The sequence below is a fragment of the Stomoxys calcitrans genome, chromosome 3, assembly GCF_963082655.1.
Source record: "Stomoxys calcitrans chromosome 3, idStoCalc2.1, whole genome shotgun sequence".
In the NCBI taxonomy this organism is placed as follows: Eukaryota; Metazoa; Arthropoda; class Insecta; order Diptera; family Muscidae; genus Stomoxys; species Stomoxys calcitrans.
The window spans coordinates 178,305,004-178,324,782 of NC_081554.1; the positions used below are offsets into that span (position 1 = coordinate 178,305,004).

General features: G+C 39.7%; 1 protein-coding gene across 1 annotated transcript in view; it reads left to right on the forward strand.

Annotated features, from left to right (window-relative positions):
• Window positions 1-19,779, forward strand: part of LOC106091190 (uncharacterized) — a 162,059-nt gene that overhangs the window by 10,091 nt on the left and 132,189 nt on the right. Inside the window, exon 2 of the mRNA XM_059365173.1 lies at window positions 12,663-13,230. Coding sequence (XP_059221156.1) covers window positions 13,187-13,230 — 44 coding nt within the window. The 5' untranslated portion in view covers window positions 12,663-13,186. The remainder of the gene's footprint in view (window positions 1-12,662; window positions 13,231-19,779) is intronic.

A 19,779-nucleotide genomic window follows, 5' to 3' on the forward strand; every position in this document is an offset into this window, starting at 1 on the left:
TAAAATAAAATAAAATAAAATAAAATAAAATAAAATAAAATAAAATAAAATAAAATAAAATAAAATAAAATAAAATAAAATAAAATGAAATGAAATGAAATAAAATAAAATAAAAAAAATAAAATAAAGCAAAGTAAAATAAAATAAAATAATATAATAATAAAATAAAAAAAATTAAAATTAAATCAAATCAAATAAAATCAATTAATATAAAATAAAATAAAAAATAAAATTACAAAAAAATAAAATAAAATACGATAAAAAAAAAATATATATAAATAAAAATAAAAAATAAAACAAAAAAAAACTGTATAGTTTTTTTCTATTTTTCTCAATTATTTTGGGTTTTTAACTATACTATACGCCACTACTAATATTATAACTTAGTGCATTTGTTTGTAACATCCTAAAAGAAGAGAGACAGACCCTTTGATAAGTATACTGATCGATTCAGAATCACTTTCTGATTCGATTTAGCTGTGCCCCTCTGTCTGTTTGTCTGTCTGTCCATGTTATTTTTTGTATACAAACAACAGGTCGCAATTTTCATCCGATCGTCTTCAAATTTGGTATGGGCATGTTTTTCGGCCTAGAGACGAAGCTTATTGAAATTGGGAAAAATCGGTTTAAATTGGGATATACCTCCCATATATATGTTCGTCCGATTTGCAGTAATACGGCAATAAAATGGTTATTTGTAAACCGATTCTCTCGAAATTTGGCAGGAAGGATTTTCTTATGGCTCTCGATATTACTATTCAACTTCATAGAAATAGGTTCAGATTTGGATATAGCTCCCATATATATGTTCGTCCGATTTGAAGTAATACGGCAATAAAATGGTTATTTGTTAACCGATTCTCTCGAAATTTGGCAGTAATGGATTTTCTTATGGTTTTCGATATTACTGGTGAATTTCATAGAAATCGGTTCAGATTTAGATATAGTTCTCATATATATATCGCCCGATTTTCACTTCAAGACCCACTGCAAGCGCATTTATTGACGAATCTTCCCAAAATTTTGTACAACGCTTTCCTCGACGACTTCCACAATATCCGAAAAGTTTGGTCGAATTCGGTTCAGATTTAGATATAGCTCTTATGTATATGTTCGTCCAATTTTGAGAAATATTGCAATGAAGTGCTAATTTGTTAACCGATGCTGCAATTTTTGTCCGTTTGGGGTGAAAGTTTGCATGTAGTGTTCTGTTATGACTTCCAACAACTGTGTCAAGTACGATCCAAATCAGTCTATTTTCTGATATAGCTCCTATATAAACCGATCTCTTGATTTGACTTCTTGAGCCCTTATAAGTCGCAATTTTTATACCCTCCACCATAAGATGGGGGGTATACTAATTTCGTCATTCTGTTTGTAACTACTCGAAATATTCGTCTGAGACCCCATAAAGTATATATATTCTTGATCGTCGTGACATTTTATGTCGATCTAGCCATGTCCGTCCGTCTGTCCGTCTGTCCGTCCGTCCGTCCGTCCGTCCGTCCGTCTGTCTGTCGAAAGCACGCTAACTTCCGAAGGAGTAAAGCTAGCCGCTTGAAATTTTGCACAAATACTTCTTATTAGTGTAGGTCGGTTGGTATTGTAAATGGGCCATATCGGTCCATGTTTTGATATAGCTGCCATATAAACCGATCTTGGGTCTTGACTTCTTGAGCCTCTAGAGTGCGCAATTCTTATCCGATTGGGATGAAATTTTGCACGACGTGTTTTGTTGTTATATTCAACAACTGTGCCAAGTATGGTTCAAATCGGTCCATAACCTGATATAGCTGCCATATAAACCGATCTTGGGTCTTGACTTCTTGAGCCTCTAGAGGGCGCAATTCTTATCCGATTCGAATGAAATTTTGTACGGCGTGTTTTTTTATGATATCCAACAACAGTGCCAAGTATGGTTTAAATCGGTCCATAACCTGATATAGCTACCATATAAACCGATCTTGGGTCTTGATTTCTTGAGCCTCTAGAGGGCGCAATTCTTATCCGATTGCAATTAAATTTCGCACGACGTGTTTTGTTATGATACCCAACAACTGTGCCAAGTATGGTTCAAATCGGTCCATAACCTGATATAGCTACCATATAAACCGATCTTGGGTCTTGACTTCTTGACCCTCTAGAGGGCACAATTCTTATCCGATTTGAATTAATTTTTGCACGAAGTATTTCGTTATGATATCCAACAACTGTGCCAAGTATGGTTCAAATCGGTTCATAACCTGATATAGCTGTCATATAAACAGATCTGGGGATTTGATTTCTTGAGCTTCTAGAGGGCGCAATTCCTATCCGATTTGGCTGAAATTTTGCATGACGTATTTTATTTTTACTTTCAACAACTGTGTCAAATAAGGTTCAAATCGGTTCATAACCTGATATAGCTGCCATATAAACCGATCTGGGATCTTGACTTCTTGGCCCCTAGAGGTCGCAATTATTATCCGATATGCCTGAAATTTTCTACGATGGATCCTCTCATGACCATCAACAAACGTTGTTTATTATGGTCTGAATCGGTCTATAGCCCGATACAGATCCCATATAAATCCTTCTCTCTATTTTACTTCGTGAGCCCCAATGGGCGCAATTCTTATACGAATTGGCTGAAATTTTACACAAGTCTCCAACATATAATTTAATTGTGGTCCGAACCGGACCATATCTTGATATCGTTTTAATAGCAGAGCAACTCTTTTCTTATATCCTTTTTTGCCTAAGAAGAGATGCCGGGAAAAGAACTCAACAAATGCGATCCATGGTGGAGGGTATATAAGATTCGGCCCGGCCGAACTTAGCACGCTTTTACTTGTTTTCTTATTCGGCTGAAATTCTGCATGTTACGACTTCCAACATCTGTGCTATATAATCTGATATAGCTCCCATGTAAATCGATCTTCCGATTCGACGTTTTGAGCCCTTACAAACCGCAATTTTTGTCAATTATCATTGAGTTTAAACTTTATTCCCAACGGAACTGAAGTTCAGTTTAGGTAGTGCTTTAGGGCGTACCCCAAAACACTATTCGTTTTCTACTCTCAAATATTGTCATAACGGGTCAAATAACTCATTTGACGTATCTTTAGGAGTAAAAGCGCCACATATACTGGAACGCAAATTTTAATGTCATATTTGTAATCCCTAATACCTTTCATTTGAGTTCCATGAGTCCCTAATGCTTATATGCCCATTTGGGGGTAATTGGGAGTGGGCGACCTCCCAATACTTGTAGCTAATGTTTAATGCCATATTTGTAATGTACTACCTAATACTTTTCATTTGAGTCCCATATTGACAAAAACTTCGAATATATCTGTTTAGAGGAGTTTTGGGGTTGAGGGCCCTGCTGGGTACTTGGACCCAAATTTTAATTCCATATTCGTTTTCTGGTCTCCAATACCTTTCATTTGATACCCTTACCTTGATACCTTGTGCCGATCAGACCACTTTCGGATATGGGTGGCGTTTTTGCGGTAAGAGGGAGGGTCCGCCACGTAAGAAAATCGGTTCTGCCAAGTATCATATAGTCATAATGGGTCTAATGGCATTTTTGAGGGGTGGCGTGACCCCCTTTACTTCGATCTGATTTTGTATGCCAGATTCGAAATCTACTCCCGAATACCTTACATTTGAGCCCTGTATTGAAATGAACGTTCAATATGTCTGTTTGGGGCGGCCCGGTGGGTACTTAGACTCAAATTTTAATACCATATTCGTATTCTACACTCCAATACCTATCATTTGATACCTATATTGTCCCAATCGGCCGACATTTGATTTTGGGTTGTGTTTTTGTGCCATAAGGGGGAGGGTCCGTCCCCCTTCCGATGCCGAAAAATTATATAACCTATGTTTCCTTCCAGACCAACCTACACAATATGTGAATATTTCGGGAAACTCAGTTCTGGCGTTTTTCAGTCTAAGCGGAACAAACTAACCGTGTCCCATATATCCGTGATTGGCTAAGGTTCCCAATTTGGGCGTTTTTGTGAGGGTGGGGTGACCCCCTATACTTCGCCATGAATTTGTGTGCCAGATTCGATATCTACTCCCGCATACTTTTCATTTGATACTCATATTGTCCTTATCGGTCCACTTTTGATTTTGGGTGGTGTTTTTGGGGTAACGGTGGAGGGTCCGCTCCCTTCCGATATCAATAAATTATAAAGCCTTTTACTCCTTTCTGTCTATATTCATAATCTACTCCCTAATACCCTTCATTTGTGTCCCTTATTGTCATGATCGTCAAATAAAATTATTTTAAGGCGTTTTGGGCTGGGGCGGCCCAATGATACTTGGATCCAACTTTTGTTATGAAATACCTTTCATTTAAATCCCATATTGTTCCGATCGGTCCACTTTTGATTTTGGGTGGTATTTTTGGGGTAACGGTGGAGGGTCCGCTCCCTTCCGACATCAATAAATTATAAAGCCTTTTACTCCTTTCTGTCTATATTCATAATCTACTCCCTAATACCCTTCATTTGTGTCCCATATTGTCATGATCGTCAAATAAACCTATTTTAAGGGGTTTTGGGGCTTGGGCGGCCCCCCAGGTACTTGGATCCAACTTTTGTTATGAAATTCGTACTCTACTCTTGAATACCTTTCAATTGAATCCCATATTGTCCCGATCGGTCCACTTTTATTTTGGGTAGTACTTTTGTGTGACCCTAAGGGGGAGGGTCCGCCCCCTCCCGTTATCAAAAAATTATATAGCCTATGTTTCCTTCCAGACCAACCCACACAATCTGTGAAAATTTCAAGGTAATCCGTTCAGCCGTTTTTGAGTCTATACCAAAAAACACAAATTAAATTTTATATATAAGATTATTTTACCCCACTGTGCGTTTCTTCCTTACTCTTTGCTCTCTTCTCTTTCAATGATGTAGAGATTGTTCTCTATGCGTGTGTCTTGCCGTTGTATGTGCATACATTATAATATCACGGAAATGAGAAATAATCCCTGTAGAAAAGACAGGGTCCCTCGTCTTCAACCTCCCCGCCCCAAAAAATACCTAACATTTTCCCACCATTTAATTGCCCATGGTCGGACGCCTGTAGCACTGTTGTTCGTTTCGTTAAAATACGTGTATTTGCTTGCTCGTCTGTTAAGTGCCTTGGTTGGTCGTCGTTGTCGCAGTCGTCGACATCGTCGACACCATCACCATCGTTATTGTCGTAGCTGTTGAAAGCATTTCCCATTCGTGAAAACGTTAGCCGCGAATATCATTGTGGCTTGATGAGTGTGTGTAGATGTGTGCGCTCCCATGTATTTTTCAGATTTGTGTGTGACAGAGTGAGTGTGAATGTGATAAGAGTAACAAATTAAAAGTCCTTTCATTATTAAAAACGTGTTTTTTTCCATTCTCTTCTCACGGAAAATAAAAGTTGCTCTGCTGTTTGTTTTTTTTTTTTTTTGATTATTGTATTTTTTTTTTTTCTTCATTGTCTTCATTGCCGCTGACGTTGCCAAAAGGCCTTTTTCATTGTTTGTTGGCTGACTGACATTGCTGCCATTGTCATTGTTGTGTTAGGGCGAGAAGAGCAACATTGTGTGTGCTGCATTGATAGCAGCAGCGACCGGGTTGATGATGGTGGTTGCGTTCCGTGTCGGTATCGTAGCGGTAGCGGTAAAGGGTATTAACTAATTAATGTCATTCATTGTGGCAACTTAAGTGCAATTAAGCCATTTAACAAGCTGAGGACTGAACTTAGCTTAAAATGACAAATGCTATTGAATAAAATATGCCAACAAAGCGACACCAACAGTAAACAGCCAGCAGCCATCAGCTAACAGCCATGCAAAAGCTTCAAGTTTCAGCCATAAAATCTGTGTGCCATGGATGCCTCATCAGCTTTAGCATCCGTATCCGGAAGGAAATGTTAAACGATGCAAACACATACATACCAGCAGCGTTGCCGTTGTTGTTCATTCGTGTAACAAAAAACACGCTTGATTGGATAGTCGTATCAATCCAAATTCGGGAAAAATATAAAAAAGGAATACAAAGAGGAAGCAACGGGTTTTCTTATAAGAACTTGACTACGGTGAAAAATAAGTAAAAAACATTATTATCGGCTTGAAGTGCACTCAAAACATTTATGAAAGGAAATCGACTTCGTTCATATGGCCACCATGGGCACGTTGGCATTTGTCAAAACGTTGGACCCAATATTCGATGACTAGGCCACACGTTTCAGCCCAAATTGTCACTATTTCCCGTTCAATGTCGGCACTGAGCCCCAAGAAAATAGTCTAGAGACTTGAAATTGCATGAACGAGGCAGTCAATCGACTGGGTCATATTTTGACCCATCAAACTAATTTTTCAATAAATTGATTGTAACGTGTGCTGTATGGCTTATGGCATCGTCCTATTGAAACCACATATCGTCCAGGTCCAAAAATATTCAGTGAGCATGGTGCGGTAGCGTTGTCTATTCATGGTAACGTCACGATTGGCATAGTTGACGAAGAAGTATGGCCCAATGACACCGCCGGCATGCAAACCGCATTAAACAGTTATGTTTTGTGGATGAAGTGTTGATTTGAGAAGCACACGTGGATTTTTCACCTGACCAATGACGCATATTTTGCTTATTGACGAACCGAAATGCAAATTTTTGCCCATTAACATTCCACTAAGGAATGTGGGGCAAACTTTTCACTTATCAATGAGTGCAGTTCGATTCAAGTTTAAGCTCAATGATAAGGGGCCTCCTTTTTATAGCCGAGTTCGAAAGGCGTGCCGCGGTGGGACACCTCTTTGGAGAGAAGTTTTACATGGCATAGTACCTTACAAATGTTGCCACCATGATTTTGCTCTTAATGTAGCGGTCACCGATTCCGAATTTCGGTATTAAATTTTTATGATTTGCAGATGTTGTTTGTTTGTGTACTTTACCATGATGAAAATTTTGAGTATGCTGAATTAATTGAAAGTGACAGTTTGATGATTTCAAAAAATAAAATTCAAAGTTGGCAAATCTGTATTGGAATACCCTTTACAATAAGAAAACAAAGAAAATTCAAACAACATGAAGGCAAGTAAACACGGGTTAAGTTCGGACGTTGCCAAATCGAATAAAATAAGAACAAGTGAGAGAGTGCTAAGTTCGGCCGGACCGAATCTTATATACCACCCACCATGGATCACATATGTCGAGTTTTTTGAGCGATATCTCTTTTTAGGCAAACAAAGAATAATGAAGATACATCAAGTTTTAGTCCGTTTCGGACCATAAGTGAACTGAATGTTGAAGACCATAAGAGAAGTCATTGGATGATATTTTAGTCCATTCAGATAAAAATTGCCCCTTGTAGGAACCCAAAAAGGAAAATCGGGGGATCGGTTTATGCGGGAGCTGTATTAAGCTATGGATCGATGAAGACCATATTGCACATGTATGTTGAAGGTGATGGGAGAAACCGTTGTACAAAATTTCAGCCAAATCGGATAAGAGTTGCGCCTTCTAGAGGCTCAAGAAGTCAAGACCCCAGATCGGTTTACATGACAGATATATCAGGTTATGAACCGATTTCAACCATACTTGGAAAAGTTGTTGAAAATCGTAACCAAAAAACTCATGCCAAATTTCAGCCAAATCCGATAAGAATTGCGCCCTCTAGAGGTTTAAGAAGTCAAGATCCAGGAGGGGTTTATGTAGAAGCTATATCAGATTATGGACCGTTTTGGACCATATTTGACACAGTTGTTGGAAATCATAACAAAACACTTCATGCAAAATTTCAGCCAAATCGGATTAGAATTACGCCCTCCAGAGGCTCAAGAAGTCAAGACCCCAGATCGGTTTATATGACAGATATATCAGGTTATGAACCGATTTCAACCATACTTAGCAGAGTTGTTGAAAATCGTAACAAAACAACTCATGCCAAATCGGATTAGAATCGCGCCCTCTAGAGGCTCAAGAAGTCAAGACCCCAGATCGGTTTATATGACAGATACATTAGGTTATAGACCGATTTCGACCACACTCAACACAGTTATTGGAAGTCATAATAAAATACCTCGGGCAAAATTTCAGCCAAATCGGATAAGAATTGGGCCCTTTAGTGGCTCAAGAAGTCAAGATCCAAGATCGGTTTATATGGCAGCTTTATCAAAACATGGACCGATATGACCCATTTACATTCCCAACCGACCTACGCTAATAAGAAATATTTGTGCAAAATTTCAGGCGGCTAGCTTTACTGCTTCGAAAGTTAGCGTGCTTTCGACGGAAACACGGATGGACAGATGGACGGACATGGCTAGATCGACTTAAAATGTCATGACGATCAAGAATATATATACTTTATGGGGTCTTAGTCTAATATTTCGAGATGTTACAAACAGAATGACGAATTTAGTACACCCCATCCTATGGTGGAGGGTATAAAAACGGCGGAACCGATTTTCATGAAATTATCACAGATGGTAGAGTTTGAGACCCCGGTGAATATAGGGTACTAAATTTTTTGTTATTCGAATGGGGGACGGACCCTCCCCCTTAGTCCACTTTTCAAAAACGTTAGTTCTCGGAGATGAGTGCACCGTTTTAAGCAAAATTTCGTATGCCACTTTATGGTACCCCAAAAAACACATGGGGGACGCCCCATCCCAAAACCCTCCTGAACGGACATGTTTACCGATTGGGACAATATGGGTATCAAATGAAAGGTATTTTAGAGTAGAATACGAAATTTTCATAAAAATGTCATTCTAAGTGTCGGTGGATCCCCCGCTCCCAAAAACACCACCCAACAGGACACTTTTACCGCTTTGGGCAATCTGGGTATCAAATGAAAGGTTTTTAAATGTAGAAAACAAATCTGACATAAAAATTTATTCCTTGGTGTGTGAGGGGCTTCTCCCCCCACCCCTCAAAAACCCCCAGCAGGACATATTTATCAATTGGGACAATATTGGTATGAAATGAAAGGTGTTTAGAAGTTGAGTACACATCTGTTATAAGAATTTGGTCCAAGCTGTCTGCGGGGCCTCCCCAATATCAAAAACTTCTAAAATGGGCATGAATGTCCAACGTCACAAAATGGGAGTTGGCTACGAATCTGGTACAGAGTCTGGGACCAGCCCACCTACTACCCTACCCTTCATAAGGACGTATTGTTGTTCAGGTCAAGATACGTGGTGGATTGTTTGGAGACCCTGGATAGACTCCGGGCCCACGATGTTAAGCTGACATTTGTTTCTGGGCATGAGGGGATTCCAGGTTGAAAGGGCGGACGAGTGCACCAGGAGGGATTCGTCTCCGCAGGGCGGACCAGTCATTGGTCTACTTGTAATTTGCCGAGCTACTGAACACAGTAGAGGAGGTGGCCAGGGCGGCGTCCGTAGCGAGGTGGGACTTGGTGGATGGTTGCCGGACGGCAAAGGCGCTATGGCCGGTCATCGACCGGAGGAGGACGAGAGAGTTGCTGGCGTTCGATAAGAGGTCGACGAGTACCTTGACAGGGGTCATAACCAGACACTGTGCCATAGGCCTCATGGCGGCGCGTATGGGAATACCGCACAATGACTTCTGTAGGAGTTGCCTCGATGAGGATGAAAAGGAGACTATTGAGCTGTGTTCATGTAGTCTCTCCATTCTGGGGAGCCGTTTCTTCTGTAATCTGGGTGAACTTGTGAACGCACCTCTGGTGGGTCTCCTGAGATTTGTTGAAGGAACAGTATGGTTCCGAAGGGGGATGCCATAAGCTCCTGGCGTAGGTACATCCGTGCTTGCGTGGGGATGGGCGTTTCTTCACCCCATGCTCGGCTACTCCATTCCTCCTGTGTTTCTATTATTCGTGTATAACCTCTAGTCAGAGGTCTCACATCTTCTTTAACGTCCCTTTCTTTCTAGGGTACCACAATGGGCCAGAATGACCTCTCCTTTGGTGGGCAACCCAGCAAACCTAATCCAACCTATGGTTGCCCAAAAAGTAATTGCGGATTTTTTTAAAGAAAGTAAATGCATTTTTAATAATACTTGGAATGAACTTTAATCAAATATACTTTTTTTCTAAAGCAAGAAGAAAGAATGCAATTACAGAGTCACAAGATGTGAAAAAATTTGTCAACGCCGACTATATGAAAAATCCGCAATTACTTTTTGGGCAACCCAATAGTACCTCACAAATGTTGTTTGCGTTAGGAGGGGAAAACCAGTGCTGAAAATTTTTATACCCACCACCATAGGAGGGGGGTATACTAATCTAGTCATTCCGTTTGAAACACCTCGAAATATTGATCTAGGACCCTATGAAGTGTATATATGCTTGATCGTCTCGACATTCTGATTCGAATTAGCCATGTCCGTCCGTCCGTCCATCCGTCTGTCAAAATCACGGTAGAGGTCGAACGCGTAAAGCTACCCGCTTGAAAGATTGAAGAAATATTTTATATTGATGTAAGTCGTTGGAAATAGCAAATGGGCCATATCGGTTCAGATTTGGATATAGCTCACATATAAACCGATCTCCCGGTTTGACTTCTTGAGCCCATGGAAGCCTCAATTTTTGTCGGATTTGGCCGAAATTTTGTACATGGTGTTCTGTTATGATTTCTAACAACTGGGCCAAGTAGGGTCTAAATTTGTCTATAACCTGATATAGCTCCCATATAAACCGATCTACCGGTTTGACTTCTTGAGCCCCTGGTAGCCACAATTTTTGTCCGATTTGGCTGATATTTTGTACATAGTGTTCTGTTAAGACTTCCAACAAATGTGCTAAGTACGGTCCAAATCGGTCTATAACCTGATATAGCTCCCATATAAACCGATCTCCCGATTTCACTTTTTGAGCCCCTGGAAGCCTCACTTTTCATCCCATTTGGCTGAAACTTTGTACATGGTGTTCTGTTATGACTTCCAACAACTATGCCATGTACGGTTCAAATCGGTCATGAACATGATATAGCTCTCACATAAACCGATCTCCCGATTTGACTTCTTGAGCCCCTGGGAGCCAGAATTTTCATCCGATTGGGCTGAAATTTTGTACATAGTGTTCTGTTAAGACTTCCAACAAATGTGCTAAGTACGGTCCAAATCGGTCTATAACCTGATATAGCTCCCATATAAACCGATCTCCCGATTTCACTTTTTGAGCCCCTGGAAGCCTCAATTTTCATCCCATTTGGCTGAAACTTTGTACATGGTGTTCTGTTATGACTTCCAACAACTATGCCATGTACGGTTCAAATCGGTCATGAACATGATATAGCTCCCATATCAACCGATCTCCCTATTTGACTTCTTGAGCCCTTACCAGCCGCAATTTTTATCCGATTTGGCTGAAATTTTGCATATAGTGCTCTGTTATGACTTCCAACAAATGTGTCAAGTACGGTCCAAATCGGTCTATAACCTGATATAGCTCCCATATAAACCGATCTCCCGATTTGACTTCTTGAGCACCTGGAAGCTTTAATTATCATCCGATTTGGCTGAGATTTTGCATATAGTCTTCTGTTATGAGTTTCAACAAATGTGCCAAGTACGGTCCAAATCGGTCTATAACCTGATATAGCTCCCATATCAACCGACCTCCCTATTTGGCTGAAATTTTGCATATAGTGCTCTGTTATGACTTCCAACAAATGTGTTAAGTACGGTCCAAATCGGTCTATAACCTGATATAGCTCCCATATAAACCGATCTCCCGATTTGACTTCTTGAGCACCTGGAAAACTCAATTTTCATCCTATTTGGCTGAGATTTTGCACATAGTCTTCTGTTATGAGTTTCAACAACTGGGACAAGTAGGGTTTAAATCGGTCTATAACTTGATATAGCTTCCATATAAACCGATCTCCCGATTTGATTTCTTGAGCCCTTAACAGACGCCATTTTTATCCGATTTGGCTGAAATTTTGCATATAGTGCTCTGTAATGACTCTCCAAAACTGCGCGAGGTAAGGTCCAATTCGGTCTATAACTATATATAGCTACCATATTTTAGAGAATCCATGGTGTTGGGCGCCCCAGACTCGGTCCGGCCGAACTTAGCAGGCTTTTACTTGTTTTTGACGTTCTCGCCTGGATTCGAAATCAGGCACTATGACACTATAATCATTACGCTACGGTGGCCTCCAGACTAGCTATTATAGCTATAAAATAAATATAAAATTCAATATTTACTATAAATTTATTATAAGTGAATGTTAAAAAAATCTTTTTTGCTTTCAAACGAAATGAGAAAATTGTTTTAATTGTTCTTCCTTCTCTCAAAGGTGGTAGCCAGAAAAAATACAAAAACTTCTTTGACTCTGAGAACTTTTCTATCGCTTTTAACAAGAATGTGACCTGTAAAAAGGGTAGCCTGTGGCAACACCAAAATACAAATAAAAACAAAACAGACAGCAACAACAACAACAGAAACAAAGGAGCTGTTAATTTGAATACACTAGGCTAAATAACCACACACACGCACACACATACGCACATACACACTGCCTTGCAAAACATATAAGCCCACATAGATAGCCCTTCCCTTGATGATGGTCGTTTTGGTTGAAATGTGTACGTGTTTGAGTGATTGTGTGCGTGATAGGTTGAAAGTTCTAGTGTAAGGCGAAAACGACATACTTCGACATCTTATCTTATCGTTTTATTTCATTCTCTATATAGCGAGAGCATCAACGGCAGCCGCAGCATCATCATCGACATCAACATCATCGTCCTTTTTATCTCAAATAAAAACAACAACCCAAACCAAATCGAAGCTAACCAAGCAAACCAAACCCATAGATAGCAACAAAAACAAAAACAAAAAGAAAGAAAAAGAAAAGGAAAACAACAGCAAAAACAATGCCATAACCATAATATAGCAAGAAAGTGAAAAATTGTGTACATTATCACCACAAGCAACAAAAAAAAAAATAAAACAAAATAAAATAAAAAACAACAAAACAACACAGAGAGAAAAAAATAACTAAAAAAAGTTACAACCAAAACAACGACATTTCTAACAAAAAATCAACAGAGAACAGCAGAACCCTTCATATCAAAAGGTGTTCCTCTCACACACACACTCTCTCTCTCTCTCTCTGTCTAACTTCGCCTCTCTCGCAACTGTTTTCCTTGGTTGATTATTATTATTGGAATGATAAATTGTGCATACACACAGCAGCAGCAGCAACAACAACAGCAAAATGGATGGCGAAAATCGCATAATATTAAATGTGGGAGGCATAAGGTGAGTACAAGGAATTGTGGGATAAATGCAAACAAGCATTCAAATAAGGTATATGGATTCTATTTCACAAAAATAAACACACTCTCGCACACTCACACACACACACTCACACACACACACAAACTTGTTGCTTTGTTCCCAATGCTTTCATGGAGATGTTTGTTTAAGCTTTACCTTTTATTTTTTGACATTTCCCATGCCTTTTATCAGCGACAGGACATCATGTAAGGATTTTCCTGATAATTGACACAGAATGCAAAGAAATTGTGTTGATATTTCATTGAAATTGTTTGCTAATGGCCCTGCTGGCTATACTCTTGGTGTAGAGTGTAAATCACCTTTGGCTTTTTTCCTCTTATCTCCTCAATTTGTATTTTACTAAGGCACTATGCAACATAAAGAAAGAATGTAAGGAAAGGTTGGCTGTCTTTATAAGCCACAGTAAATGGAAATTTGTTGCATGGGTGTATGTGTGTTAGTTTTATTCCAAGGGGCGGCATGCAAAGTAAGGAAGAAAGGTCATGCCAAGATTTTAGACTTCATGGGTATATAACTTTCTGTGGACCTTGTAAAGAATTCTATCACCGCTCCTGTGGGCGACTATAAAATATGTGCTGAGAATCCTCGCCGATGAGGGATTTGAGCTAGCCGGCTATGCGGACCATGTTAAATAACTTCTGAGGGAAAGGTATCCAAATGTTCTATGTAGGTAACCCGAGAGAGGCTAGAGTGACTGACTGATCATCGCCCAGCCCAAAATGCTAAAGCAAGAATTCATGAAATTTTGCACGAATGTTGCTCTTCGATCATAGGCACGGGATAAGGCTGGATTTGGTGATATTTGTACGTTTAGGTACTAAAAAGTACCAAAAAGTACGAAAGGGTACTATTTTCCCAGCGCGAACGGAAAGGGCTAGAATTATGTTCTTGGGCTCAAATTAAAGAGCATATCGAAAAAATAAGGCATGGTGAAAAAATTTGAAAAATCGTACCGGAAGTGGAAAAAATAGTACGTTTAGTAGCACATTTTGGTACTATTTTGTACTTTCTCTGAATTTTGGAAATATGGTACACTTTGGCAACCATAATTGGGTGACTATAAGACTTTTTGGAAATTTGTACATTTAGGTACTAAAAAAAGTACCATAAAGGTACGAAATGGGTGAACTTTTGTACAGGGAGGGTGGATTGGGGTCGAATTTTGAAATTTGACTTAAAAAACACCTGTTCCAAAATATGAGGGTGAATACAAAAAAAAAATGGAAAAATAGTATTGGTAACCGGAGAAAACGTACATTTGGTAAAATTTAGTATTTTCATTACAAATGGAGCTAGAGTTCTGAAATTTGGCATGTAGGTACAACTAGGAAATATATGATGAGTGACTAAGTAATCCATTCAAAATTCGATAGGGGTAGAATTTTGAAAGTCGACTTAAAAGACTTCTGTTGCAAAAGGATGAGGGTGAATACAAAATATAGAAAAATAGTACTGGTAACCAGAGGAAACGTACATTTGACAACGCAATTGGTAAAATTTTAGTACTTTCATTACATATGGAGCTACAGTTCTGAAATTTTGCATGTAGGTACAACAAGGAAATATTTGATGGGTGACTAAGTAATCCATTCAAACTTCAATAGGGGTAGAATTTTGAAAGTCGACAAAGGATGCAAAAGGATGAGGGTGAATACAAAAAAAAATAGAAAAATGGTACTGGTAACCAGAGGAAACGTACATTTGGCAACGCAATTGGTAAAATTTTAGTACTTTCATTACATATGGAGCTACAGTTCTGAAATTTGGCATGTAGGTACAACAAGGAAATATTTGATGGGTGACTAATTGATCTATTCAAAATTCGTACATTTTAGTACTAAAATTGGTGCCATTTAGTACTTTCTTTACAGATGGAGCCAGAGGCGTGAAATTTGGAATGTAGGGACAACTTGGAAAAATATGATGGGTGACTACCATCTTTATACAATTTGTATATTTTGGTACCAAAATTGGTACCATTTTCTACTTTCTGTTCAGATGGTGTTTGAAGACTGTAATTTGGGATGCAGGTAAAATTTAGAAATATATGATTCCCGACTCAATGATTTTTTTCATATTTCTAACATTTTGGTACCAAAATTGGTACTATTTGGTACTTTCTTTGTAGATGGAGTTTGAGGTCCAAAATTTTGGATATAGTTACGACTAAGAAAAAAATGGTGGATGACTAAATGATTCATTCAAAATTGTACATTTTGGTACCAAAATTGGTACCATTTTGTACTTTCTGTTTAGATGGATCTTGAGGTCTGAAGTTTGGTATGTAGGTACAACAAAGAAATAAAAAAATGGTGGCTAAACGATCTATTCATTATTCACACTTTTTGGTACCAAAATTGGTACCATTTGGTACTTTCTTCGTAGATGCAGCTAGAGTACCAAAAAGTGTAAAATAAGTACTAAAACATACAAAATGGTACTTTCTTTACAAATTGAGCTAAAGTGTCCTAATTGCTATTTTTTTATTCCTTGAAAATATATATTGGGCGACTTAATGATTTTTCCGATGCATTGTTTTTCTTGGTATTTTCTTTACACAAGGGGACCAATTTCTCAAATTTTTGCGCAATTATTACAAAACTTTATAATCTTATAAACTGAGTGCCTACCTAAAGTCCTACACTAAAATGGGGGTATCAAAAACGGGGGTAGCGAGGAGGACCACCGGGATGCTAGTGTCATATAAATGGGTCAGAGCAAGGGGTCTTACGTAAACTCTGTGAAAATCATGTTCATTAGCTCTACGAAAGTGTGATTAGGCCGATTCTGACATACTCAACAAGAGTATAATGGATGACATTGAATAGGGGAAATGGATGAAAATGCAGGGGTTTCTCACCAAATACCTGAGACGTCAGTTGAGGTCGAGTGAAAAACACGAATACCAGGTATACAGGAATGAGCTGGAGGAACCCTAGCACAAATGGAAACCAGCAGCTAGTGCTACACCAATGATTAGGGAGACAAAGGTATATGGATGTCTACATAGTTGTTTCAGAGACCGAGTACCGAGACCCGGTTCACCCGATACTGGTCTAGAGATTGGATCAGTGTGTTGGTCCGCACATTGTTAAAAGAACCCTTTATGTCAATGCTTACCGCTAATGTGTATGTCTTGGCATTGAAGGATTCTTCTGTTTTATGCACAACCTGGTGCAGGGTAGTCTCCACCGACCTTCCCTTGACATAAGCATGCTGTTTGTATTTGAGCAGTTCGCTGGATGTCCTATTCTCTATCATAGTGTCCACCATACATTCCATGTTTTTTAGTGGAAGGGACATAAGGCTTATAGGTGTGAAGGCCTTTGATGTCGCATAGCTTGCATTGCCGGGCTTGAGTATATATACCACCCTTCCCTCCTGCCAGGCTTTGGGAGTATTGGCAAGTCCTGGGCACGCTGTAAAAATATTAGCCAGATGTGGCTCCAGATAGTTGGCCTCCTTCTGTAGTAACGCTGGAAATATTCCATCAGGTCTGGGTGACTTAAATGGTTTGAAGCTCCCCAAGGCTTCTTTACCATAAATTCTGTGATGATAAGCCATCGGAGACACCGGAATCTTGAAATAATGAGACTGACCGAATTTCATTATTCCAAGATTTCGGTGTCCCCTTGAGTCCCGTCATATCATGTGGAAAATGCGTTTGTATCAAAAGCCTTAACATGTCCTCCGTTGTCTCTACTCTAACTCCCATGTAGTCTACCAAGGTTTCAGTTTGGACATGGGTTTTTTGAGAGAAACTTTCTCATCTTGGCGGCGCCATTCACACAATCGACCTGTTCGCAGAAAAGCTTACAGGAGACACGTTTTCTGATAACCTTATTGCATTCCTTGAAACCTGTGTAACACATCCCAATAAACTTTCGCTTTTTTTTACGACGCGCTCTGTTATAAAGTCTGCGGACCTTTTCCCAATATTGCATCCCCAACCCCGGTCATCCTGGGGTTTTTCTTGGGCTGATTTCCTTTCTCAAAGAGAACAACTATCTTCGAAAGACCCCACAAGTGCAGTCGTAATCCTGTTGACAATGTCGTCAATGTCTTCTATATTTGGACAAGCTCCTGTAGGTGAGCAAGCTCGTTCCGGTTCAAAGGGCCGATCGCCGCATGAACAAAATGGCCATTGATTATTTAAAGGCGCCAATAACTCGCCTTGTCATATCGAGCATCATAGACATTCAGTATTTGTGCAAGAGCCGGTGCCAACCGACCTCTCACTGAGACTCCCCGCTAGATGCCGCTGATTGTCCGCGACTGCTGTTGCAGCTACTCCGCATGGAGCATTCCACTATCCGCAACCTGCGGACACGCCCGGTAGCTCGCAGCTATGCTTCTCGTTACAGCAAAGAACACCACCTCGGACCTCAAAGTTATAGTTTGTGTGGTGCAAGCAGCTATCCCGTGACCGTATTATGACAAAAGGTGGTTAACATATACCCGAGGACGGGTTTCTAAAGTTTGGGCCGGCCGAATTTAAAGCCGTTTTACTTGTTATACTCTCCACCATAAGATGGGGGGTATACTAATTTCGTCATTCTGTTTGTAACTACTCGAAATATTGGTCTGAGACCCCATAAAGTATATATATTCGTGACATTTTATGTCGATCTAGCCATGTCCGTCCGTCTGTCCGTCTGTCCGTCTGTCCGTCCGTCCGTCCGTCCGTCTGTCTGTCTGTCGAAAGCACACTAACTTTCGAAGGAGTAAAGCTAGCCGCTTGAAATTTTGCACAAATACTTCTTATTAGTGTAGGTCGGTTGGTATTGCAAATGGGCCATATCGGTCCATGTTTTGATATAGCTGCCATATAAACCGATCTTGGGTCTTGACTTCCTGAGCCTCTAGAGTGCGCAATTCTTATCCGATTGGAATGAAATTTTGCACGACGTGTTTTGTTATGATACCCAACAACGGTGCCAAGTATGGTTCAAATCGGTTTATAACCTGATATAGCTGCCATATAAACCGATCTTGGGTCTTGACTTCTTAAGCCTATAGAGGGCGCAATTCTTATCCGATTGGAATGAAATTTTGCACGACGTGTTTTGTTATGACATTCAACAACTGTGATAAGTATGGTTCAAATCGGTCCATTGTCTGATATAGCTGCCATATAAACCGATCTTGGGTCTTGACTTCTTGAGCCTCTAGAGTGCGCAATTCTTATCCGATGGGAATGAAATTTTGCACGACGTGTTTTGTTATGTTATCCAATAACTGTGCCATGTATGGTTCAAATCGGTTCATAACCTGATATAGCTGCCATATAAACCGATCTTGGGTCTTGACTTCTTGAGCCTCTAGAGGGCGCAATTCTTATCCGATCGGAATGTAATTTTGCACGACGTGTTTTATTATGACATCCAACAACTGCGCCAAGTATGGTTCAAATCGGTCTATAACCTGATATAGCTGCCATATAAACCGTTCTTGGGTCTTGACTTCTTGAGCCTCTAGAGTGCTCAATTCTTATCCGATTGAAATGAAATTTGGCACGACGTGTTTTGTTATGATATCCAACAACTGTGCCAAGTATGGTTTAAATCGGTCCATAACCTGATATAGCTGCCATATAAACCGATCTTAGGTCTTGACTTAATGAGCCTCTAGTGGGCGCAATTCTTATCCGATTGAAATGAAATTTGGCACGACGTGTTTTGTTATGATATCCAACAATTGTGCCAAGTACGGTTCAAATCGGTCCATAACCTGATATAGCTGCCATATAAACCGATCTTGGGTCTTGAATTCTTGAGCCTCTAGAGGGCACAATTCTTATCCGATTGGGATGAAATTTTGCACGGCGTGTTTTGTTATGACATTCAACAACTGTGATAAGTATGGTTCAAATCAGTCCATTGCCTGATATAGCTGCCATATAAACCGATCTTGGGTCTTGACTTCTTGAGCCTCTAGAGTGCGCAATTCTTATCCGATTGGAATAAAATTTTGCACGACGTGTTTTGTTATGATATCCAATAACTGTGTTAAGTATGGTTCAAATCGGTCCATAACCTTACATAGCTGTCATATAAACCGATCTTGGGTCTTGACTTCTTGAGCCTCTAGAGGGCGCAATTCTTATCCAATTTGAATGAATTTTGGCACGTAGTATTTTGTTATGATATCCACCAACTGTGCCAAGTATGGTTCAAATCGGTTTATAACCTGATATAGCTGGCATATAAACCGATCTTGGGTCTTGACTTCTTGAGCCTCTAGAGGGCGCAATTCTTATCCGATTGAAATGAAATATTGCACGACGTGTTTTGTTATGATACCCAACAACTGTGCCATGTATGGTTCAAATCGGTCTATAACCTGATAAAGCTGCCATATAAACCGATCTTGGGTCTTGACTTCTTGAGCCTCTAGAGGACACAATTCTTATCCGATTTAAATGAATTTTTGCACGAAGTATTTCGTTATGACATCCAACAACTGTGCCAAGTATGGTTCAAATCGGTCCATAACCTGATATAGCTGTCA